The sequence below is a fragment of the Salmo trutta genome, chromosome 38 (assembly GCF_901001165.1).
Source record: "Salmo trutta chromosome 38, fSalTru1.1, whole genome shotgun sequence".
In the NCBI taxonomy this organism is placed as follows: Eukaryota; Metazoa; Chordata; class Actinopteri; order Salmoniformes; family Salmonidae; genus Salmo; species Salmo trutta.
This window is the reverse complement of record NC_042994.1, coordinates 14,296,359-14,322,011: the sequence shown is the minus strand read 5'-3', so window position 1 is coordinate 14,322,011 and position 25,653 is coordinate 14,296,359. Positions and strand designations below refer to the sequence as shown.

General features: G+C 45.9%; 1 protein-coding gene across 1 annotated transcript in view; it reads left to right on the top strand.

The window, feature by feature from the left end:
• LOC115178766 (regulatory-associated protein of mTOR-like) overlaps positions 1-25,653 on the top strand; it is an 84,961-nt gene that overhangs the window by 33,751 nt on the left and 25,557 nt on the right. Inside the window, exon 4 of the mRNA XM_029740056.1 lies at positions 5,917-5,999. Within this exon, the coding sequence (XP_029595916.1) occupies positions 5,917-5,999 (83 nt within the window). The remainder of the gene's footprint in view (positions 1-5,916; positions 6,000-25,653) is intronic.

Here is a 25,653-nt window from a genome sequence, read left to right as displayed (position 1 = left end):
GCTGCATTCCCGCGGGTCGCGACAAAGATCGTTGGGACGCGGTTGGCATTTTTCATGGTCAGACAGACGACTTTGGGATGCAAATATTTTTGTTGTCCCACAGATTATTTGGAATCGTTCCTCTTTCTGCTTTGTATGCGTTGGCCTTCCTATTGTATTAACAGCACATATATATTTTTCACGTTATTCACGCATGCTTCAACTTCAGTAGTCTACCTCTCCTAGTTGGGCGTGAGAGTTCAACTGCGCCTCGTATGTGGTCTCATTGATATAGAGTAGGCTGCCTACATGCGCAGAGAATCACGTGGCGGTTAATTTGAATATGAAATTAACTTAAATATGATTAGACTGTAGTTTACTATTGTTTCTAAATACATATTGATAATGGAAAGAAGTGGAGGGCTCTCCACCAATGTGAGTCGAAGTGCAATCAACACATTTAATCATCGTACTACCTTTTCAGTAAGTATTGATGACCTGTTTTTGCCTCTGCCTGCAAATCGTCCTCCTAAAAGGTAGGCTATATCCTATAGACCTACGCAAAGCGTAGCAGGTGTCGCTGTCATCAAGTTTGCTGCTTCCAGTTCAGTAGCCATACCTGTGAGATCAGGTGCCCGTGTGGTCTCAATTCAATAGTAGGCTATAGCCTATGCATGGGATGAGAAGCACGGGGCAGTTGTTTCCAAGGAAATGTACTTCCTAAATAGGCATATGATTAGGCTGTAGTTTACTACATTGCTTAGAATATTGATCATCCATATTTCTGTTTGTAAATCTTCCCACTGCTAAAAGGTCGGCTATAAAAATAGCTCAAGAGAAAGTGCAAGTTTGTCCAACTCTGCTCACTTTAACTACATCTAGCATCTTGGCTGATATAGCCCACTAACACACTATAAGGACCATGTGAGAATCTCTGGAAATTTAACCTATTTCCAATGTAATTGTGCATTTGATATTGCCTATAGGGCATAAAATTGCGGGAACCATGGCTGGCAAGTGATCTGCGTCACATACGGCTAAAATAACATTTGGGACCAGTTCTTGTGGTAGCGAGTGGGAGTCGGGCAGAAAGCCAGCAGGCTGCGAGTGGGATGGGGAAGAAGAAATAGGTCCCAGGCAGACCTTTACTGTGCACCATGACAGTGACGTCTGTAACGTTAGCGCTGTTTATAACTGTCAGTGTAAAACGTAGGGAATAATTCCCTACGTTTTAGGGAATTAAAACTATTGATCAGGGAAATCAGGGAAAATGATCAATAAAGGTACATTGCCATACTGTCTAATAAAACTCACATAGCACTGAAAAAGCGTCAGAATAGGAATCTTAAATCGTTTTGTTGATGGTTTCATCGTTTGATTCAGGTCTAGTGTGATTAAGGCAAAAATAATAGCTAATGTTAGAGAGAGCTGGCCAAAAGTTAGCTAACGGTACATCAACTGGCGAAAGCAAGCAAAGTTAATTTAATTCTGAAAAGGGACAAAACAAAGACATAACATTTCCATACAAACAACAGCTGTTAGCAATATGAGATGGCTATTATTACTATCTATCTGACAGATAACTAGAGGCTAGAACTGACCTGACTGTGGTAGCTACTAGCTAGCATAGCTGATTAATTTACCTCAGTCAAGAGGGGATGAAACATTACCTAATGTTACAATACTAGCTCAGTTTTGTTTTTTCCGTTAAGTTAAACAGCAGTTACCTTGCCAGCTACATCAGTCAACTGAGGAGTAGCCAGTTTTTGCTCTGCTTGCTTTTACAACTTTGTGAAAGAGCGCAACACATACACACTGAACTATCCTCAACTCTCCTGTGCTGGTCCAGCCAACCTTCCAGAGCTTTGCCTTCACACAGCCTGTCAGCCTGCTCTGTGGCATCAGCGTGGTCCTAAATCCAGCTAGCTGAACACTCTAAATAGCCTACCCGACTGCTCGGAGGCGACCTTATGTCATAAAGCACACCTTTACCGCTTTTTGTATCACATTGCAATGATAAAACTGGGGGGGGAACAAAAATGCAATTTCAGAATGTGGGGGGGACATGACCCCTTGTCCCAAGTGAAAGTTGTGCCCCAGAATGACTCACACAGGCAATAGGCTATACAGCTGGCTTCAGTTTCCCGCCAAATAGGCCTACAAGGAAACTCGACATATCACGACAACGTTGGGAAGGGGTCAGTGCCCTGTGTAATGTCTTCCACAAAAAGTTTTGCTCACAAAAAAGGCACATAAGCCAGTTGGCACAATGCCCCTTGTGGCGAAAGTACATTCATTGAATCCATTTGAAAATATATGGTCTTAAACTATGTTTCCATCCAATTGGCGACAGATTTTCATGCGCATATAGTTTTCTGCAGATTTTAGAATATTCGCATTTTCAAACCAGAGATGGGTTTCAATCAAATTGACTTGTTGGTAAAAGGCTGCGCGTGATGACGTAGTGCACATTCAAATATATTTTGTGGTTAAATTCCCATGTACTGAATAAAAAATACAAGTTAAATGGGTTTCCAATGCATGTTCAACTCTACTGCTGGTTTTGTCACAAATGTTTGCGTTATGTAGTGAATTTCCACACTCTGGTATTGGCACATGCGCTCTAACCAAAAGCTCGCAGATAGTACCGGTATAGCCTAGTGTCTAAACCTACATTACAAGATTATTATGGACAAAAGAGCAAGATTCTTTTTATTTGTTTAACTGCAGGATCGATCAACATGTCACCATAATATTACCCTCGATATTTATTGGAAAGGAGCATAAAGCTCATCACCTTGCACTTTCACCACCCTATGAAGTTCATCAATACCTGTTTCATCTGTAGCCTAGTGGGAGGACCACACATGTCATTGTGACTCCAAGTTTACTTCGATATGATGTTTATTATAGCAATATTTGCTCATAAAAGCGTTTCCACCACCCATTTCTCGCATAATTAATTTTACAGATACAAAGATCCCACCTTGTCTATTTACTTTTTGTCGACATTTGGAAAGTTTACCGACATTTGCTGTTTTCATCAAGCCTATCGTGAATTTTTTTTATCTGATGTGTACTTCATGTGCATAAAAAGGTTTGATGGAAACCTGTTTATAGAAAATAATTATTCTGATAAAGGAAACCATACAAATTAAAACGAATGTTATTTGTTGCCACCCTAGGATCATGCACTCCTCGTGAAGCATATTTAGAACTTTTGTTATTCCAAAACATTAAATATCTTCATACCGTTGAAAAATGAGAAAAATATGACCATATTGCCCTGCCCTCCATCCAAGTTTTGTAAGTAATCTCATAACAGTATATTAGACAACTGAGAAGAAACCAGACAGACAAAATGACAGTAATAATGAAACGTTACACCCCCACAGATGGTTTGACAAAAAGAAACCACATAACCCAAGACTGTTTGATGGTAGAGTTTATGAAAGGAAGCACTTAACACATTCAAAAAAGCAAAGACTTCTGACAGTCTGCTCCTGTTTCATTGTAGACTTTGACTGAGCACAGTGCAAACTGTCAATCATCAGATCATGGTTTATTTAAAAATAACTGTCTAGAATAACCTTAAATGCACAATCATTAGCTATCATTCTTCTTTTCTGACCCACCCTCCTCACCCCACCCCCTCCCTCCTTCCTTCATTTTACAGGTCCCCATCTGTAGAGAAATGAATGCATCATACCACTTTAGGGTCATCTTACATTTACTCACTGCAGTTGCGTTATACTGCACAATATACATTTGTTTTTATTTCCTTATGTCCCCAAAACATTGTCAGTGTCCCTGAATATGCATATTGTCAATACATCCAGTCTTTTCTAAATCAATAATGTAATTCTCTGCATTGTGGGCAGAATTTGATATCTCAGAATCTATAATATGCGCTATGCTTTATACAATTTGATTTCTTCTTGGCAATATTTCAATCCGAAGCGCTGGGGAGATTTCTCAATATTATGTAGTTTTAATTTGATAAGCGAAACAGCCCTACTAAACAAATGGCGAGGGATTGTGATACTGGTTCTCTATTGGGTTAACTGTCTAAACTGAATATCTGCTTCATTGTGATGGCAATATTGGGATTTATCTGATCTCTGTGTTGTGGCATATCAAATGGGCTGGAGGACTCTTAATCCAAATAATTTGTGGAATACTGCAGCTCACAATTGTAGCATTTACAGTACCAGTCAAACGTTTGGACACCTACTCATTTTAAATGTTTTTTAAAATATTTTTTTAAACTATTTTCTACATTGTAGAATAGTGAAGACATCAAAACTATGAAATAACACATGGAATCATGTAGTAATCAAAGTGTTAAACAATTCAAAATAGATTTTATATTTGACATTCTTCAAAGTAACCATCCTTTGCACACTCTTGGCATTCTCTCAACCAGCTTCATGACATAGTCACCTTGAATGCATTTAAATTAACAGGTGTGCCTTGTTAATTTGTGGAATTTCTTTCCTCAATGCGTTTGAGCCAATCAGTTTTGTTGTGACAAGGTATGGGTGGTATACAGAAGATAGCCCTATTTGGTAAAAGACCAAGTCCATATTATGGCAAGAACAGCTCAAAGAAGCAAAGAGAAACAACAGTCCATCATTCCTTTAAGACATGAAGGTCAGTCAATCTGGAACATTTCAAGAACTTTGAAAGTTTCTTCAAGTGCAGTCGCAAAAACCATCAAGCGCTATGATGAAACTGGCTCTCATGAGGACCGCCACAGGAAAGGAAGACCCAGAGTTACCTCTGCTGCAAAGGATAAGTTCATTAGAGTTACCAGCCTCAGAAATTGCAGCCCAAATAAATGCTTCACAGAGTTCAAGTAACAGACATATCTCAACATCAACTGTTCAGAGGAGACTGTGTGAATCAGGTGTTTATGGTCGTATTGCTGCAAAGGAAACACTACTAAAGATCGCCAATCAGAAGATGTGACTTGTTTGGGCCAGGAAACACGAGCAACGGACATTAGACAGGTGGAAATCTGTCTTTTGGTCTGAGTACAAATTTGAGATTTTGATTCCAACCGCCGTGTCTTTGTGAGACACAGAGTAGGTGAATGGATGATCTCTGCATGTGTGGTTCCCACTGTGAAGCATGGAGGTGGTGTAATTGTTTTGGGGCGCTTTGCTGGTGACAATTCAAGGCACAGTTAACCAGCATGGCTGCCACAGCATTCTGCAGCGATACGCCATCTCATCTGGTTTGCGCTTAGTGGGACTCATTTGTTTTTCAACAGGACAATGACCCAACACACCTCCAGACTGTGTAAGGGCTATTTGACCAAGGAGGAGAGTGATGGAGTGCTGCATCAGATGACCTGGCCTCCACAATCCCCTGACCTCAACCCAATTGAGATGGTTTGGGATGAGTTGGACCGCAGAGTGAAGGAAAAGCAGCCAACAAGTGCTCAGCATATGTGGGAACTCCTTCAAGACGGTTGGAAAAGCATTCCATGTGACTACCTAACAAAGCTGGTTGATAGAATGCCAAGAGTGTGCAAAGCTGTCATCAAAACATGTGATTTAACCCTTTTGGGTACATGATTCCATATGTGTTCTAACCATAGTTTTAATGTCTTCAGTATTCTACAATGTAGAAAATAGTAAAAATAGAAACCCTTGAATGAGTAGGTGTCCAAACTTTTGACCATTACTGTACATCAATCTACACACAATACCCAATACCCCATAATAAACACTGTATACAGATCTGTTACTTCAGATCTACAATACGTTTACCTTCCCATCTTGTAAAAGCAATGCTTATAGATAAATATAAGTGCAAGTATTATAAGTAATGTGGTCATTTTTGTGCATTTCACTACTGTGTTGCTGTGCTGGTTGTACCCAAGTCTTATGTTGTCTCTATGATAATGAGTGTCTGTTTCCTCTCCTCCAGACCCTCTGTCCATGAGTCCACAGAAAGCCCTGGAGACCATCGGGGCCAACCTGCAGAAGCAGTATGAGAACTGGCAACCCAGGGTGAGTTCACATGGCCCCCATGTGCTCCCTCCTCTTACTCTACCTCAGTGACCCACCACCCACACATACCAGTCTGTACCTGTACGTACTGTGTTGTGGATCACTGTCTCGCTGGTGTTTAGACAGGAAGGAAGGAAAGGGGGGAGAGGTGGAAGGGGGGAGAGGTGGAAGGAAGGAAAGGGGGGGGGAGAGGTGGAAGGAAGGAAAGGGGGGGGGAGAGGTGGAAGGAAGGAAAGGGGGGGAGAGGTGGAAGGAAGGAAAGGGGGGAGAGGGTGGAAGGAAGGAAAGGGGGGGAGAGGTGGAAGGAGGGGGAGGAGGAGGAGGGAGGGGAGTGGTGGGAGAGGTGGAAGGAGGGTGGGGAGTGGTGGGAGAGGTGGAAGGAGGGTGGGGAGTGGTGGGAGGAGGAGGAGGAGGGAGGGGAGTGGTGGAAGTAGGGTGGGGAGTGGTGGGAGAGGTGGAAGGAAGGAAAGGGGGGGAGAGGTGGAAGGAAGGAAAGGGGGGGAGAGGTGGAAGGAAGGAAAGGGGGGGAGAGGTGGAAGGAAGGAAAGGGGGGGAGAGGTGGAAGGAAGGAAAGGGGGGGAGAGGTGGAAGGAAGGAAAAGGGGGGGAGAGGTGGAAGGAAGGAAAGGGGGGGAGAGGTGGAAGGAAGGAAAGGGGGGGAGAGAAGGAAGGAAGGAAAGGGGGGGAGAGAAGGAAGGAAGGAAAGGGGGGGGAGAGAAGGAAGGAAGGAAGGAAAGGGGGGGAGAGGTGGAAGGAAGGAAGGAAAGGGGGGGGAGAGGTGGAAGGAAGGAAGGAAAGGGGGGGAGAGGTGGAAGGAAGGAAGGAAAGGGGGGGAGAGGTGGAAGGAAGGAAAGGAGGGGGGAGAGGTGGAAGGAAGAAAGGAGGGGGGAGAGGTGGAAGGAAGGAAAGGAGGGGGGAGAGGTGGAAGGAAGGAAAGGAGGGGGGAGAGGTGGAAGGAAGGAAAGGAGGGGGGAGAGGTGGAAGGAAGGAAAGGAGGGGGGAGAGGTGGAAGGAAGAAAGGAGGGGGGGAGAGGTGGAAGGAAGAAAGGAGGGGGGAGAGGTGGAAGGAAGAAAGGAGGGGGAGAGGTGGAAGGAAGAAAGGAGGGGGGAGAGGTGGAAGGAGGGGCGGCAGAGGTGGGAGGAGGAGAAGGGAGGGGAGTGGTGGGAGGGAGGGGAGTGGTGGGAGAGGTGGAAGGAAAGGGGGGGAGAGGTGGAAGGAGGGGCGGCAGAGGTGGGAGGAGAGTGGTGGAAGGAGGGAGGAAGGAGGGAGGGGAGTGGTGGGAGAGGTGGAAGGAAAGGGGGAAGAGGTGGAAGGAAAGGGGGGGAGAGGTGGAAGGAGGGGCGGCAGAGGTGGGAGGAGGAGGAGGGAGGGGAGTGGTGGAAGGAGGGAGGGGAGTGGTGGAAGGAGGGAGGGGAGTGGTGGAAGGAGGGAGGGGAGAGGTGGAAGGAGGGAAAGGGGGGGGAGAGGTGGAAGGAAGGAAGGAAAGGGGGGGAGAGGTGGAAGGAAGAAAGGAGGGGGAAGAGGTGGTGGGGAGAGGTGGAAGGAAGAAAGGAGGGGGGAGTTGGAAGAAATAAAGGAGGGGGGAGAGGTGGAAAGAAGTAAGGTGGGAGGAGAGGTGGAAGGAAGTAAGGTGGGGGGAGAGGTGAAAGGAAGTAAGGTGGGGGGAGAGGTGAAAGGAAGTAAGGTGGGGGGAGAGGTGAAAGGAAGTAAGGTGGGGGGAGAGGTGAAAGGAAGTAAGGTGGGGGGAGAGGTGGAAGGAAGTAAGGTGGGGGGAGAGGTGGAAGGATGTAAGGTGGGGGGAGAGGTGGAAGAGGGGGAAGGAGGTGGAGGGAGGGTGGGAGAGATGAAATGAAGAAAGGAGGGGGAAGAGGTGGTGGGGAGAGGTGGAAGGAAGAAAGGAGGGGGGAGGAGAGGGGGAGTTGGAAGGAATAAAGGAGTGGGGAGAGGTGGAAGGAAGTAAGGTGGGTGAGAGATGGTGGGGGAGAGGTAGAAAGGAGGGGAGAGGTGGAAGGAAGAAAGGAGGGGGGAGATGGTGGGGAGAGGTAGAAAGGAGGGGGGAGGAGAGGTGGAAGGAATAAAGGATGGGGGAGAGGTGTAAGGAATAAAGAATGGGGGAGAGGTGGAAGGAATAAAGGATGGGGGAGAGGTGGAAGGAAGTAAGGTGGGGGGAGAGGTGGAAGGAAGAGAGGGGGAAGGAGGTGGAGGGAGGGTGGGAGAGATGAAAGGAAGAAAGGAGGGGGAATAGGTGGTGGGGAGAGGTGGAAGGAAGAAAGGAGGGGGGAGTTGGAAGGAATAAAGGAGGGGGGAGAGGTGGAAAGAAGTAAGGTGGGAGGAGAGGTGGAAGGAAGTAAGGTGGGGGAGGATGGGGGGAGAGGTAGAAAGGAGGGGGAGAGGTAGATAGGAGGGGGAGAGGTAGATAGGAGGGGGAGAGGTAGATAGGAGGGGGAGAGGTAGATAGGAGGGGGAGAGGTAGATAGGAGGGGGAGAGGTAGATAGGAGGGGGGAGGAGAGGTAGGGGAGAGGTAGATAGGAGAGGGGGAGGAGAGGTGGGGGGAGAGGTGGAAAGGAAGTAAGGTGGGGGGAGAGGTGAAAGGAAGTAAGGTGGGGGGAGAGGTGAAGGAAGTAAGGTGGGGGGAGAGGTGAAAGGAAGTAAGGTGGGGGGAGAGGTGGAAGGAAGTAAGGTGGGGGGAGAGGTGAAGGAAGTAAGGTGGGGGGAGAGGTGGAAGGAAGTAAGGTGGGGGGAGAGGTGGAAAGGAAAGTAAGGTGGGGGGAGAGGTGGAAGGAAGTAAGGTGGGGGGAGAGGTGGAAGGAAGTAAGGTGGGGGAGAGGTGGAAGGAAAGTAAGGTGGGGGGAGAGGTGGAAGGAAGTAAGGTGGGGGGAGAGGTGGAAGGAAGTAAGGTGGGGGGAGAGGTGAAAGGAAGTAAGGTGGGGGGAGAGGTGGAAGGAAGTAAGGTGGGGGGAGAGGTGGAAGGAAGTAAGGTGGGGGGAGAGGTGAAAGGAAGTAAGGTGGGGGAGAGGTGGAAGGAAGTAAGGTGGGGGGAGAGGTGAAAGGAAGTAAGGTGGGGGGAGAGGTGGAAGGAAGTAAGGTGGGGGGAGAGGTGGAAGGAAGTAAGGTGGGGGGAGAGGTGGAAGGAAGTAAGGTGGGGGGAGAGGTGGAAGGAAGTAAGGTGGGGGGAGAGGTGAAAGGAAGTAAGGTGGGGGGAGAGGTGGAAGAGGGGGAAGGAGGTGGAGGGAGGGTGGGAGAGATGAAATGAAGAAAGGAGGGGGAAGAGGTGGTGGGGAGAGGTGGAAGGAAGAAAGGAGGGGGGAGGAGAGGGGGAGTTGGAAGGAATAAAGGAGGGGGGGAGAGGTGGAAGGAAGTAAGGTGGGTGAGAGATGGTGGGGGAGAGGTAGAAAGGAGGGGAGAGGTGGAAGGAAGAAAGGAGGGGGAGATGGTGGGGAGAGGTAGAAAGGAGGGGGGAGGAGAGGTGGAAGGAATAAAGGATGGGGGAGAGGTGGAAGGAATAAAGGATGGGGGAGAGGTGGAAGGAATAAAGGATGGGGGAGAGGTGGAAGGAATAAAGGATGGGGGAGAGGTGGAAGGAATAAAGGATGGGGGAGAGGTGGAAGGAAGTAAGATGGGGGAGAGATGGCGGGGAGAGGTGGGTGGAAGGAAGGAGGGGGCAGAGGTGGAAGGAAGGAGGGGGGAGAGGTGGGAGGGGGGAGAGGTGGAAGGAGGGGGGAGGAGAGGTGGAAGGAAGGAAGGAGGGGGGGAGGAGAGGTGGAAGGAAGAAAGGAGGGGGAGGAAGAAAAGAGGGGGGAGGAGAGGTGGAAGGAAGAAAGGAGGGGGGAGGAGAAGTGGTAGGAAAAAAGGAGGGGGGAGGAAGAAAGGAAGGGGGGCAGAGGTGGAAGGAAGGAGGGGGGAGGAGAAGTGGAAGGGAGGGGGGAGAGTTTTTTGGGGGAAGACGTGAAAGGAGGGGGGAGGTGAAAGGAGGAGAGGGGGGAGGTGGAAGGAGGAGAGGGGGGAGGTGGAAGGAGGAGAGGGGGGAGGTGGAAGGAAGTAAGGTGGGGGGAGAGGTGGAAGGAAGTAAGGTGGGGGGAGAGGTGGAAGGAAGTAAGGTGGGGGGAGAGGTGGAAGGAAGTAAGGTTGGGAGAGAGCTGGCAGGGGAGAGGTGGAAGGAAGGAAGGAAGGAAGGAGGGGGGAGGGGAGGTGGAGAGGGGAGAGTTGGAAGGAAGTGAGGTGGAAGGAAGTAAGGTGGGGGGGAGGGGGAGAGAAGGAAGTATTGAATGGAAAGGAGATTTGAGCGTGGGAAGGACAGTAAGTAGAAAGGAGAAGGCGAGCATGAAGAGAGGGAGAGAGTGAAACACACCAGCTGAGTGTGGGCTGAGTGAGCCAGAGGTCAGTACCAGATGGTGGGAGAGAGGAGGAGTGTGAAAGCATTCAGTCTCTTTCAGCCTCAGGATACAGGCTTATTGCTAGGCCAGAGACCACTTCTGGACCACAGACCTCTCTGTATGATGCTGTAACTAATAATACTAGCACTGAGCTGAACTTACCCTCTTACCTGTCACACTCTGACTTACTCTGGGTTCATGTGAAAACCACTGTTCGTTCATGAAAATGAAACTGGACCTAAAATAACCTTCTTGTATTTTAGAATACTGTATCTTGTGTATTTAGATGCATCATTTACATGGAGCCGTTGTAACTCATTTTCTTCACTTTCAACTTTTAATGACCTGAACCACAATATGAGTACCACCCTGTTCGCAAATGGGTCTTCCAACTGGACAATGACCCCAAGCATACCCAAAGTTGTGGCAAAATGGCTTAAGAACAACAAAGTCAATGTATTGGAGTGGCCATCACAAATCCCTGAACTCAATTCTATAGAACATTTGTGGGCAGAACTGAAAAAGTGTGTGTGTGAGCAAGGGAGGCCTACAAACCTGACTCAATTACACCAGCTCTGTCAGGAGGAATGGGCCAAAATTCACCCAACTTATTGTGGTAAGCTTGTGGAAGGCTACCTGACACGTTTACATTTACATTTTAAGTCATTTAGCAGACGCTTTGACCCAAGTTAAACAATTTAAAGGCAATGCTACCAAATACTAATTGAGTGTATTTATTTATTTTTATTTCACCTTTATTTAACCAGGTAGACTAGTTGAGAACAAGTTCTCATTTACAACTGCGACCTGGCCAAGTTAAAGCAAAGTATGTAAACTTCTGACCCACTGGGAATGTGATGAAAGAAATAAGAGCTGAAATAAATAATTCTCTCTAGTATTATTCTGACATTTCACATTCTTAAAATATAGTGGTGATCCAAACAGATAATTTTTTTGTAGGATTAAATGGCAGGAATTGTGAAAAACGGAGTTTAAATGTATTTGGCTAAGGTGTATGTAAACTTCCAACTTCAACGGGGTGTGTGTGTGTGTGTGTGTGTGTGTGTGTGTGTGTGTATATGTGTACACACACACACACACACACACTGTGTTAGGGACTATACTCTATTTCCTGGCTAGTAGTCCATAACATGCCCAGCTATGGCACATTAGCCCACATATGTCCCCATGTACTGTAAATTATTCACGTGGCCTATTTTTGGCTCTTGTTCCCTTGGGATGTAGCTAGTGCACTGTAACAGATTTAGCCACGTATGTTCCACCAGTGTATCTATCTATATAGCTATAAATTCATGGCTGTGTTAAACCCTTTCTTGGATATTACATTAATATAGCTTAGCATTACATTGCTAATTTAGCCCAACATATGTTAAACTACAATACTACAATGGCTGTACTGGTGTACTTTAGGCGTATTTGGTCCCCTTGGCTATCATGGCATATCCATCGAGCAGCATAGCCTAGCATAGCCTGACCTAGCACTAGCGTAGCATGCTGCCAGTGGCCCATTATTGATAAAGAGTCTGAGTGAAAGTGACACCAGAGTCCTGGCACGGCGGTGCTGCAGAAGGACAACGGGCTAATCTCATCATGATCCATCACCCTGCCAGCCCACGTGACCGACTGATACACAGGCCCAAAATAGACACTCCCAGACGCTGGGTAGCTTGGGCCAAAACCATTGGCAATTTCTATACCTGTACATGTCCTACCTATTCCTTTCCTCTTCTATACTTTGCACAGAGAATAATACCAGTGGAGGCTGCTGAGGGGAGGACGGCTCATAATAGTGGCTTGAACGGAGCGAATGGAATGGCATCAAACCGTGTGTTTTGATGTGTTTAATACCGTTCCGCTCCAGCCATTGCCACGAGCCGTTCCTCCCCAATTAAGGTGCCACCAACCTCCTGTGACACATACGTACAGACAAATATACACATGCTCACACGTGATACACAACAACGACGACGATCTGTGGTGAACTGGGATTGAGACTTTCATCGCATCTCGTCTAATCATCAAAGTTGAAACATCTCAAGTCCTCCTCAATATCTTGCCCCCACACTAACCCGGTGTTGGACCTCTGCTCTGCCTCCGAATGGGTTCTATGGGTGCATTGCTCTACTAGTCTCCTCTCCTCTAGAGCTCATCCTCACCTAGCTAACCCACTCTCCGCTTCCTAATGGGCCCTCGTTAATATTTTATACCTCCCAGGGTTTCTTCTTCACTGCTATACACAAACCAACCACAGCTAACGGCAGAGAAGGGAGAAATGCAACTACCCACACTCCCACAGCAACGTGCATAGTAGGTGGTTGTTGCTGTAGCTAGCTCGATTTGTGCACGACTCCTATGAGATCGATAATGATGTAGCCTGCATGTTGTATCAACGTTGTATTGCCGTCAATATGTGACAGCTTGCATAACTGACAGGCATTGCTAAAAAACGCTTGGCTTTGAAGGGTAAAACATGACCGACTAGTCAGTGCACAGATTACAATTGCTCACTTGTGGGTTGCTCACAAGTCTTCTCTTGACTTACAGGAGTTACCAGGACTGTTATACTGTGGATATGGATTCAACTGAGAACTAACACCGCATTGTTTCATGACTGTCACATCTGTGTTGAGATGCCTCTCTTTGCTCTATTCTGTCTCTTTCTGTCCCCATCTGCCTTATTCCTACCCTTCCTGTCTGTGTTCCTTTCTTTATCTCCATGGCACTTTCTCACTCTTTCACATCATGCATTCTCTCTCTCTTTCTTCTATCTCTCTCTCTCTCTCTCCTTCCCCTCTCTCTCACTCTCTTCCCCTCTCTCTCACTCTCTTCCCCTCTCTCTCACTCTCTTCCCCTCTCTCTCACTCTCTTCCCCTCTCTCTCACTCTCTTCCCCTCTCTCTCACTCTCTTCCCCTCTCTCTCACTCTCTTCCCCTCTCTCTCACTCTCTTCCCCTCTCTCTCTCTCTCTCTCTCTTCCCCTCTCTCTCTCTCTTCCCCTCTCACTCTCTTCCCCTCTCACTCTCTTCCCCTCCTCTCTCTCTCTCTCTCTCTCTCTCTCACACACTCTCACACTCTCGCACTCTCACTCTCTCACTCTCTCACTCTCTCACTCTCTCACTCTCTCACTCTCTCACTCTCTCACTCTCTCACTCTCTCACTCTCTCACTCTCTCTCACTCTCTCTCACTCTCTCTCACTCTCTCACTCTCTCACTCTCTCACTCTCTCACTCTCTCACTCTCTCACTCTCTCACTCTCTCTCTCTCACTCTCTCACTCTCTCACTCTCTCACTCTCTCTCACTCATATGAAACAGTTGGTTAGAATTGTTGATTTTGTGCCGCATGTTATAGTGGAGATTGTCTCCTCTCCACTGGTTGAGATGAAAGCTCCTGTTTTTAAAAGCAGCAGCTTTGTCAGAATGCCATTACCTTTTTAAACAGCCCTGTGGCAGAGAAGACTGGCTGAGCAGAGCTGGTATGACTTCTCTGCATGCCTGCATTAGTCTCTTCCGCTCTCTCTCTCACCCTCTAACTCCCCATCTGTATCCCCCGTAACTTTTCTCTCTTTGAGCTGCTTTTTCTGCGAGCACTGCACTGGCTGTAGATCTGCGTCCCTGCTGTCCAGTAGAACACCCTCTACATTATTTATCAGTGTTCTAAAACACTGCTCCTGATTTGGGTTTTAGATTCTCTTTTATTACCCGGACTGTGTCGAGATCTCTGGCGGGGGAGAGAGAACAGAGCGTGAAAGGGACGAGGTGTTGGGTGACTGAGCTAGTGTGATCTTGACAGTCTTAACTGTTCAAATTTGGAATGCAAATGTTTTCAGAATAAAGCGGAATTCACATCTTCACATGCAGAGATGGCGTTCCCTCCCCCAATGCTCAATGATTTGCTTCCCCCTTTAGGCGGGACAATCACAAACTATTCAAGCGAGGGGAAACAAGCATATAACATGTGGAGATGTCCTACTAGCCCATCTGGGTCGGGGGGGGACCTATTAACACACAGGAAGAGGTATGGTTGTCTACTTCCCTTGGTTAGTGGCTGATCCATAGATCGGATCTATAAACAACGTGGTAATGAGCTGAGGCACCGGTCAAGGCAATGGGATCCCTATGGGAGAGAGAGGAACCACTTCAGAGCAGTATCGCTCAGCTCTCTGACTGCTGATCACCTTATCAGCATCATAGGAAAGACAACTAGAGATCTAGAGACGATCTGGTGGAGGTCACAAATGTTTAGTACCGATCAACTGTCGATTTGTGTGTTATAGTACAGTACATTGATCCCCTTTCGAAATGTAAACTACAAAGAAATACGAACACCTTCCTAAAAGGCACCCCACCCTTTTGCCCTCAGGACATGGACTCTACAAGGTGTCGAAAGCGTTCCGCAGGGATTCTGGCCCATGTTGACTCCAATGCTTCCCACAGTTGTCAAGTTGGCTGGATGTCCTTTGGGTGGTGGACCATTCTTGATACACACAGGAAACTATTGAGTGTGAAAAACCCAGCAGCGTTGCACTTCTTGACACATTCAAACCGGTGCACCTGGCACCTACTACCATACCCCGTTCAAAGGCACTTAAATCTTTTGTCTTGCCCATTCACCCTTTGAATGGCACACATACACAATCCATGTCTCAATCGTCTCGAGGCTTAAAAATCCTTCTTTAACTGGTCTCCTCCACTTTTTCTACACTGATTGAAAAGGATTTAACAAATGACATCAATAAGGGATCTTAACTTTCACCTGGATTCACCTGGTCAGTCTGTCATGGAAAGAGCAGATGTTCTTAATGTTTTGTACACCGTGTATGTTGGTGAGCTATAGGAAAAATAATACAAATAATAGTCAAATGCAAAGATTTATATAGAATCCAGTTTGTTCATCCAAGGCCCTCCTCTCAAAGGCACTGTGTTTTATTCTCTCCTTCACATTCCTATAGACCAGGGCTGTTCAATTCCGGTCCTTCTGGGTTTTGTTCCTACCTGGTAGTTAACTGCACTCACCTGGTGTCCCTGGTCTGAATTAGTCCCTGATTAGAAGGAGAGGAAGAAAACCCGGAAGTGTTTTGAACCTCCAGGACTGACATTGAACAGCCCTTCTATAAACATTGAAGAGACGGAGCATAGATTTTTCTGTGTACTGTTGGACTGGTCAATAGCCTTGAGCAAATACATTAGACATATGATGGTCAATGTCTTGATTTTGTTGCCTGTTAATAATGATTGAGTGAGTGGCGGTGTGTTCTCCTGTGCAGGCAGGCGTGAGATGGAGACCGTCATGTGAGAGTTGACCGTGAGTGACCATTTGTGTTAGTAAGACCTCACATCATCTCAGTAAGCAGAGTGAGTGAGGGCTGTGTGTGACACCATTGCACTGTGTGTGACTGTGTGGGAGGTGTTTCAGACTGCTCGCTCCATGTCATAAGTGATGGAGAGGTGGAATAGTTTGACAGAACTAATGATAAGTGGCAGTGGATTGCGTTATTACAGATTTATATGACAGCACCGTGGCAGAGGTGTGAGTGAGTATCTGTGTGTCCGACCACCTGATTTGGTAAGTTTGTGTAATGAATAGCGGCTGTGTCCTGCTGCTCTCTCTCTCTCCACGGTTTCACAGTGACTCATCTCTCAGCTGCTGCTCCAGTCATGTTTCTGTGTCAGCGATGTTCAGGGACAAATGGCCAGCATGGCACTATTATTAAAATATGCCGGGCCGCGTGTGTGAGCGATCCCGTGTCTGTCTTGTGTGTGTCATTTGGCAAGACCCATTGGAGCCCAGCCATGGAGAGGATACAGACTACAGAGCAGGAGGCGAGGAGAGACCCACAGGAAGACAGGATGGGACTAGGGACAGAAAGAAACGAATGCTGCTTCACTTACTGCGCTTAACTTAACCTACAGTTATTCTATCTATGTGTGAATGGCTGGTATTGTGGATGGATCTGTGCGGGCTCTAACTTTGTGCGTGTGCACGTGCAAAACTGTGATTTGTGTGTTAGGCAAGGCTTGAAATAGGACTGTGACGGTCATGGATTTTTGGATTACGCTAATTAGCCTGCCAAATGATTTTTTTTAAGACATTTTCTCTTCTTCTGACTGCATGTGCTGCTATAGAAATAGAATGAATAGAACAGGCTTCCCCGTTCAAGTCAATGATGGCATAATGGGTGGACTGGCGGCCATTGCGAGTGTACCTATAGGAGCAAAGCAGGAATGAAAGCAGGAAGTTGGCGGCAGATAGCCTAGAGCTGTAAGAGCATCGGGCCAGTAGGCCAAAGGTTGCCCGTTTGAATCCCCCAGCTGACAAGGTAAAAAAAAATATGTCAATCTGCCCTTGAGCAAGGCAGTTAACGCTAATTGCTCTATGGTCTCTGGGGCGGCATGTAACCTTAGAGCATTGGGCCAGTAACCGAAAGGTTGCTGAATCGAATCCCCGAGCTGACAAGGTAAAAATATGTCATTCTGCCCCCTGAACAAGGCAGTTAACCCACTGTTCCCCGGGTGCCGAAGACGTGGATGTCGATTAAGGCAGCCCCCCGCGCCTCTCTGACTCAGAGGGGTTGGGTTAAATGTGGAAGACACATTTCAGTTGAATGCATTCAGTTTCCCTTTCCCCAGTAATGGCTGATCCCTGGCCATGACCCCACTCTCTGGGGGAGTTGGGATATACAAAAAACACTTATGTCACCCGTACAGGTTACCTACTTTTACTTGCAGTGAAACAGGACAAATATAAGTAGCCACTCCCCTATTTGACCTTTTGACCCATCAACATGTGCTGTGATTTGATTCAACTCAAGTGACATTACAAAAAATGCATTCCATTGCATGAGCCACATTAGTTAACAGAATTTGTATGAACATTCTACATTACCATGGAAATTATTGCATCACAATAACAGGAAACCATTACTAGTTTACCAGTCAAATTGTCAGAGGTTCCAAGCCCTTTATATTCAATGTATTTTTGTGTGCTGTGCAGCCTGGATGGGGGTGTTGCCTAAGCAGCCGAAGACTCGTTTCAGCAACGAGCATCAAAGTTTCATCACGTTGTCAAGAGTCCACGTTACGGCAGAAACGGACCCAACCGCACGAATCCCAGGCCGTCCCCTCTTCAGTCAGCTGTTCGTTCCACCCAAAATATATTCAGAAAGTATTCAGACCCCTTGACTTTTTCCACATTTTGTTACGTTACAGCCTTATTCTAAAATTGATTAAATATTTTTTCCCTAAGCAATCTACACACAATACCCTATAATGACAAAGCGAAAACAGGTTTTCACTCATTCGCTTAGGTCACCTGTTTTGCCCATTCAATCAAACAGTAACTGGATGTCTGTCTGCCTGCTTTATATAGCAAGCCACGGCCTATTGACTCACTGTCTGTAGGTGCAATCCATTTTCGTGACTGCGGTGGTGTACCTAAAAACTGTCCGGTAAGTGAATATATTTTTTCCGGCTATGACGGTTATTTTATTTCATCCATATGTAACAGTATAGCTTCCATACCGCTCCACGCCCCTACCTGGGCTCGAACCAGGGACCCTCTGCACACATCAATAACTGACACCCTCGAAGCATCGTTACCTATCGCTCCACAAAAGCCGTGGCCCTTGCAGAGCAAGGAAACAACTACTTCAAGGTCTCAGAGCGAGTGACGTCACCGATTGAAACGCTATTAGCGCGCACCCCGCTAACTAGCTAGCCATTTCACACCGATTGCACATAGCCGTCGGATACACGCTTATACCGTAATTGTGCCAGGCCTCGCTTGAAATTAAGTGTGTCCCTTTGTCCCAGGAAAAATAAAAAAATATGTCTGGGAATGTTCAAAACAGACTCTGGGACAGTTCTGGGACGATGGATCCAAAGTTAATACAGTGCATTCGGAAAGTATTCAGACCCCTTGACTTTTCCCATATTTTGTTACATTACAGCCTTATTCTGAAATGGTTTTAAGTCTCAAGGACATTGAGACTTGTCCCGAAGCCACTCCTATGTTGTCTTTGCTGTGTGCTCAGGGTCGTTTTCCTGTTGGAGGGTGAACCTTCACCCCAGTCTGAGGTCCTGAGCACTCTGGAGCAGGTTTTCATCAAGGATCTCTGTGTACTTTGCTCTGTTCATCTTTCCCTCGATCCTGACTAGTCTCCCAGTTCCTGCCGCTGAAAAACATCACCACAGCATGATGCTGCCACGTAGGGATGGTGCCAGGTTTCCTCCAGATGTGCGGCTTGGAAATTAAGGCGAAATAGTTCAACCTTGGTTCCATCAGACAAGAGAATCCTGTTTCTCATGGTCTGAGATTCTTTAGGTGCCTATTGGCCAACTCCCAGTGGGCTGTCATGCCTTTTACTAAGGAGCGGCTTCCGTCTGGCCACTACCATAAAGGCCTGATTGTTGGAGTGCTGCCCACATGGTTGTCTTTCTGGAAGGTTCTCCCATCTCCACAGAGGAACTCTGGATCTCTGTCAGTGACTATTGGTTTCTTGGTCACCTCCCTGACCAAGGCCCTTCTCCCCCAATTACCCAGTTTGGCCTGGGCAGCCAGCTCTAGGAAGAGTCTTGGTGGTTCTAAAGTTCTTCCCTTTAAAAATGGAGGCCACTGTGTTCTTGGGGACCTTCAATGCTGCAGAAATGTTTTGGTACACTTGCCCAGATCTGTGCCTCAAAACAATCCTGTCTCGGCGCTCTATGGGCAACTCCTTCGACCTCATGGCTTGGTTTTTGCTCTGACATGAACTGTCAACTGTGGGACCTTATATAGACACATTAGTCCAAATCATGTCCAGTCAATTGAATTTACCACATCAAGTTGTAGAAACGTCTCAAGGCTGATCAATGGAAACAGGATGCACCTTAGCTCAATTTCGAGTCTCATAGAAAAGTGATGGATTCTGGGTACTAACTCCTAAACTTGGAATATGGTTAATTATCAGCTATCCTATTGAAATATGGAGTGCTGAGGTTTAGAGAGTCTACACCAGAAGTTATTGGTTATCGGTAGGAGGAAGGTATATCGTGTGTGCAATTAAGCTTGGAATGTGCTGAATGCAGGGCAAGGGATCACATGTAGCAGGCAGTGGTAATAAGAGGAGTGAGCACTTTAGGGTAGAGGTCAGGTCAGATGAAGTGAGGAAGAACCGATATCACTAAGGTTCTGTCTAGCAACAGGGATGCATTGGCTGTTCAGATGTGTAGGAGGAGACTCAGCCTCGGAGAAAGGGTTAAATATCAGTGCTTGTGTGAAATGTTGTTTGAATGCAGCTGTATTGATCCTCTGGGAAGAATAATCTTGGTTAAACTTTCATAATGTCCGTAGAGTTTTTACTCTGAGAATTAGAACCTAACAAAAGGGTCTGAATATTATGTAAATGAGGTATTTCTGTTTTTTATGTGTAATAAATTTGCAAGCACTTATAAAAAGCTGTTTTCACTTTGTCATTATGGGCTATTGTGTGTAGATTGATGAGGAAATCCATTTAATTGAATCCACTTTAGAATAAGATCTGTAGCGTAACAAAATGTGGAAAAAGGGAAGGGGTCTTACTTTCTGAATGCGCTGTACAACCCCGGTTTTATCCGAAAATGTTAAAACATAACGAGGCTGATGGAACACATCAGAACTTTAAGCTTAAAATGTTAATAAAGTATTATTTCTTCACATTATACTCGCAGCAATGCACACACGGCAATACGAAACGCTGTTCTAATGAGCACCGGATTTGAAAACCAAGAGAACAGTAGAGAAATGCTGCTTTCAATGGCATATGAGGAAGTGTTTCTAAAATAATTCAACGTTTCTATGGTCAGATTTTGTCTAAGGTAGTTTTTGAAGCAAGTTAAGGCCTGCCTTATAATATGAAGTAAAACATCCAAGTTTCAAACAATTAAGTTGTTTGAGATTTGGTTACTCAGATTTGTGGTGATGTGCGGTGCACCACAGCCACTGGCCATCTGATCTGAACTAGTATGTTGACAGAATCAAGCCTTAACACATGAATGTTATTTATCATTATATTTGTCAAACTTGACTGTAGTTTAGCCGTTCTTTATGTAATTAAGTCTTAAAGTTTGGTTACAATTTCTGGCGCCTCCCACATGTCAGCATGTTTGCTGTCGCCAGTGCACTTATATCACCTTTTGAAGTGTTGGCAAATTATTTACGTACGTTTATGCAAGTTAGTGTGAGTCACATGCGTTCGTCGGATGACAGCTAAAACTAGCATTGTCCAGTTTGGCCTTTTTACATCCCATTCAGACCGAAGAGCTCAGACAGAGAAGCTGTAGAAAGGCCAAAGTCCTCCACTGTTCACCACCACTCTCCATGTCTCAAGGCCTCTCGTTTCCAAGCCCCTCTCTCTCTCTCTCTCTCTCTGCTGCCCCCCTCTCCTCCCCCTTTCCTCTCTACCTGGCTTCAGCCTCTCTATTTCTCTCAGCACCCACAAAACCCTAAACCCTCAGCCCTCGTGTGAACTCTCTTGGACTATAGCTGGAGCCTGGACATGGCATGAACATGTTGCTACTTTATGCATAGAGTTGCCTGTTAGCATTTGCCTACAGATAGTACTAACAATTGGGTAGTCTGAACTTTTCAGCGCCCTCCACTATTCTTAATGTCAAACTATGTTTGCCCGACTCTACCCATTTACTTGGCTTTTCTCCTGATTCTCTGTAGTATCCTACTCTAGGCCTACCATCTAGCCTGTCTGTCTGCTTAGAGTTGGGCTACAACTACGAGCTGTGTTCATCTTTTAAGCATCCAATTCCTAGCCTCCCAATGTGCCAGTCCCACACTACCGATTCACTTGGACTGCCTCTTGATTCCCACTTGCCCCCTATTCGTCTTGGCCGTCTATCTTCTCTCTCCCGCTGCCTCCAATTTGTATGCAGCTCCAGCCACCAGAATAGAGCTCTTACTTAAAATGTAATTTGCTCGTGTGGCTCATACCTGCTGTGTTCACTACACACCGTATGGAAGCATGCATCGTGAGTGTCTGTATTGGGCATTAGTAATACATGGGATTTTTGTGTGATCTAAAAATGAGGATCAATTTGGTGTGCGGCGGAGCTTTCTACTGAGTGTTTGTGCATTAGACTACATGGTGTTTGGAAAGCTGTTGTCATGTTTACCAGAATTACCACCCCTGCTACACTGAGGGTTTTACCATCGTGCCATCTGATACCCTCCGAGCTAGTTGGTCTCGTTTTTGGATTTGAGCGACATTTACTTACTGGAATCATAACATTTCCATAATCCTTTTTCTCAAACACTTGTTTGGATTCCCATATGCATGTTTTACTAAGCTACTGGTTCTAATTTTCACGTGTCCATCTTCTCTTCCTATCCGTGTTCAGCGTGTGTGCCTGTGTTGTGTGTCAATACACGTTGTAAGTTGTACTTGTGTGTTAAGCTCTTGACCCGTGACTGAGTAACATGCAAGGGCTTGTAGGCCTCTGACCCACTTAACCACTACAACCAAATAGATTACCTTTCCCTGACTTCTGTAGTATGTTCTATACTGAACTGTGAGCAGTGCCAAACATGCTATTTCTGAGCTGTTCTAAGTCTGGCCCTCACTACACTTATGGTAAGTCTGTGTACACTACTTCTAAACCAGCCTCATCTCAGTACATGCAGTTCTGAAAATGCAAGCACTGATCCGAGGTCTGTTTTGGTTAAAGCGCTCCACATAGGATTGTTAAGAATTTGTACATGTTATTTTCAGGAAATGTCTAATATATCTCCAGTAATAGTGGAATGATAGTATTTCTCAGTATTACTTGCTGTAATTGTCTGGGATATTCGCCTATTGATTTCTCCCGCCAGAGCGGCGTCTTTTGTCAAAATGGGAAAGCTGTTTCGAATTTCTGGCTGTGTTATCTAGTGGAAACCGGGTCAAGTGGCCAATGTAGAAATCACTCTCATTTCCTGGTTGCTAAAATTCTACACTGTTCGCTCAATTTCAGTTTGTGAGAAAACAAGCACTGAATAGTGTAGGGCATCATTGTACCATCTAAATCACAGTGAAATCTTTTCAAAAACAAAAAATATCCTTTTTACAGCAGTTTGAAGCCGGTGGAGCAAAACCGAAAGTAAAAGGCTCAAGCCTTGGTCTCCTCCATGTTACAGGGAAATGGGATACAGGGGAGGGGGAGATTTGTTTTGAATGCAGCCTAGTGCTGTTGCAATTCACTTAGCTTCCACGTAAGGGAGAAATTCTGGGTGTAGCATCTAGATTCTCAGTATTCTCAGTATTTGAGTAGGACAGGCTTATCCTGGATCTGTACTTTGATGCAGCTCTTACCTGACATGAGCAAGAAGTTGCCGTTAATACTAATGTGTGACATTCAACTCAAGGTCCTCATCTCAAGTCAAATCGCACCTGTTCAAAAACAAATGGCGTGTTTCTCAGCTCAGTTGAAAGCTTTGCAGAATATCTCCACAGAGTCACGATTCCTTTCTTTGACACCGATGCCATCATGAATCGCACAACATTTCACAGCATCAGTTACAAAATATAATCGAACACGTCTGCACAAACGAATGCAATGCCTTTCTGTAAAGGCCTTTACATCTTCCCCATACACTATTCTACAGCATCATGAGTCAAACTCAAAACACTTTCATGTCCCCATCAACCTATTCACTGTGTCTGAAGACTACAAACGCCCTTGTCTTCTCTTCTCAGAAAACCAATGTTTGTTTACACAAAGACTAGTTTATCCCTACGAGAATGAGTTTATCCGCCTTTGGATTCCACTCTCCGCTCTCTCCATCGACAAGGCTTTTTGACAGCTCCTCGTTGGATGTCCTTGAAGTGGTGGCTGCGACGGCGCCCGCAGCACATGGCAAACACAGCAACGTGTATGTGTGCACATGACTCACTTTAATTACATGGAGCTGTTTGAATAGCTACACACACACACAACCATTCTGGAGTTGTTTCAATAGCTGTAAGTCTTCCACCGACGTCGGCGTGTCCTGGAGCGCTAGTCGCTACATTGTTTGCATTGTGTTTGTATTGCTGAGGATCATGGCGCTAACAGACGCTAAATGTCCTCCTACTGAGCCGTTGACGGGCAAGAAAAATAAACACAAACCTAAAGCAATTACTTCATCCTCCGAGGGACATTGTTATTGATGCGTTACAGTCAAGCTACTGCCGAATGACGAGGCCTCTTTCATTTCTTTACATTGTACTAAGCAACTTTCAATATCTCACATTACCCCAGTCTGTAACATTATGATGTCCATTCAGTATTCAAGAAGGATCAAGTCAAATGTTGTGATATTTTGAAGGGTTATTGAATTGAGGTGCACAGCTAAGCTGCTTTATAATCCAGCTACAGTACTGCTGAATGACGAGGCTTCTGTTTACATTGTACTAAGCAATCTTCTCTATCCATTTTCCAGTCAGTTTCGCCATAAGATGTAGGCTCCCACAATGCCCGAAGAGTTTGGTCTAGACTGGTCTGAGGGTTTTTCTGTCGTGCCCAGAACAGCTCAGTCAAGGCTTCATCGTTGGCTACCTACAAAGTTGCACGTGTACCGTAACATAAAGGGTTACGTGTGAGCCAAGCTGTTGTACCGTTTGGTCTTCTACCCTCCCAGATGTTGCCGTCTTTGTTACTGTCAAGGAATGCACAACCTTGGCCTCGGATCAATGCACTTGTTCTTTATTGTTAGATGTACTAATAATGTAGAGAATAGAAGTCTGTTCGCTCAGTCTTTTCTCAAGGAACTGAGAGCTTCTAGAATGCCGGGTTTTTCGTACGAACTCCCAGTGCATATTAAGTGTCATATTCCATTTACCCAGTGACCTCATCTAAATATCCATCTACATTCTACTGCTCTGGCTTGTCAAGGTAAAGTGAAGAGCATGAGGCATACGCGTGTCTTGATTTACCTCTGCACCACTACTCAATCAGCAGTCTCAATCAGACACATCCACTTTGTCATTTGCGCGCGCACACATTCTTACTTCACACACATTTTTCCTGTCACTCAACCAGCTCCTTCCTCCATTTGGTGCATTGATTGCTTTTGAACCTGGGGACCTTGGCTTTTCCACTCTCCCCCAATTAGCGACTGTGGGGACTTCCGTTCTAAGGGATCCCTAGTGTGTGTGTGTCCATCCCCTAGCTAATGGTCTCTTGTCTGAAGGGTCCGGCTCGTGGATGTCTGAATAAGCCACTTTCTCACAGGGCTTGTACTAAGAGTTCCACTTGGCTGCCTTTACTTCTTCTCTGCTCTTTATTCCAAAGTTCCAGAAAGATACTGGTTTTATGTGTCGAGACAATTCAGTTACAGCTCATTGCCATAAGATGACATTGTAACTGCCAGTTTGACAGATTTCTGGGAAATTAATGTTGAGTACAAAAAGCTCCCCTCTTGAATAGGATTTTTAGGCTGTTGAAATGGCTTTTATTGCTTCATTTAGCCGACACTCTTATCCAGGGCTACTGACAGCAGCAATTAGGATGAATATAAGTGCCTCGCTCAAGGGCACATTGACATACTTTTTACCTAGTTGCCTCAGGGATTCGAACCAGCGACCGGTTTCTGGCCTAGTGTTCTTCACCAATAAGCTACCTGCCACCGAGTCTTGTCCTTGCCATTCTCTTTGCCACTGACAAGTGTATTGAGTCATTGAGATCTGTGGGCATTTTTCAATATGCAATCCTACTGTGCTCCACACACTCATGTTCCCAGTGCATTCTCCCGAGGATGTTCTCTTGAGTACGTTCTTGTGAGGACGAGCGTGTGGAGCACACAAACATTTGAGAAGCACTTGCACTTCCATTACTGTGTTACCTCACGCTACACCTCCCAATTCACTGAACCTTATTCCAGCCAGGACAATGGCAACAATAGAGACAAAACAAGATATACACACGACAAACGTTTTACTTCATAACTACCAGCTAGATACAGCATATGTGAATCGTAATAATGTAGCTCACCAGAAAATGAATCAACACTACTGTTATGCAAGGTACAGTAATGTCAATTCTTCGTGGGTATCTAGCTAGCTAAAAATAGTAGCTAGCCAGAACACTATTGACTTAATATGGGCTTGTGATCTACGCGTGCGACAGTGGGTATTGTATGCAGGTAAACATGCCAAAATTTACACCGCATATATTTATAAACCTATCAAGTTCAAATACTGTATTCGGGCAACATTTTGATGTGAATAGGCAAAATGTAATTCCGAAGTATGTTTTCTCTCGCTTCAGTGAAAATAAT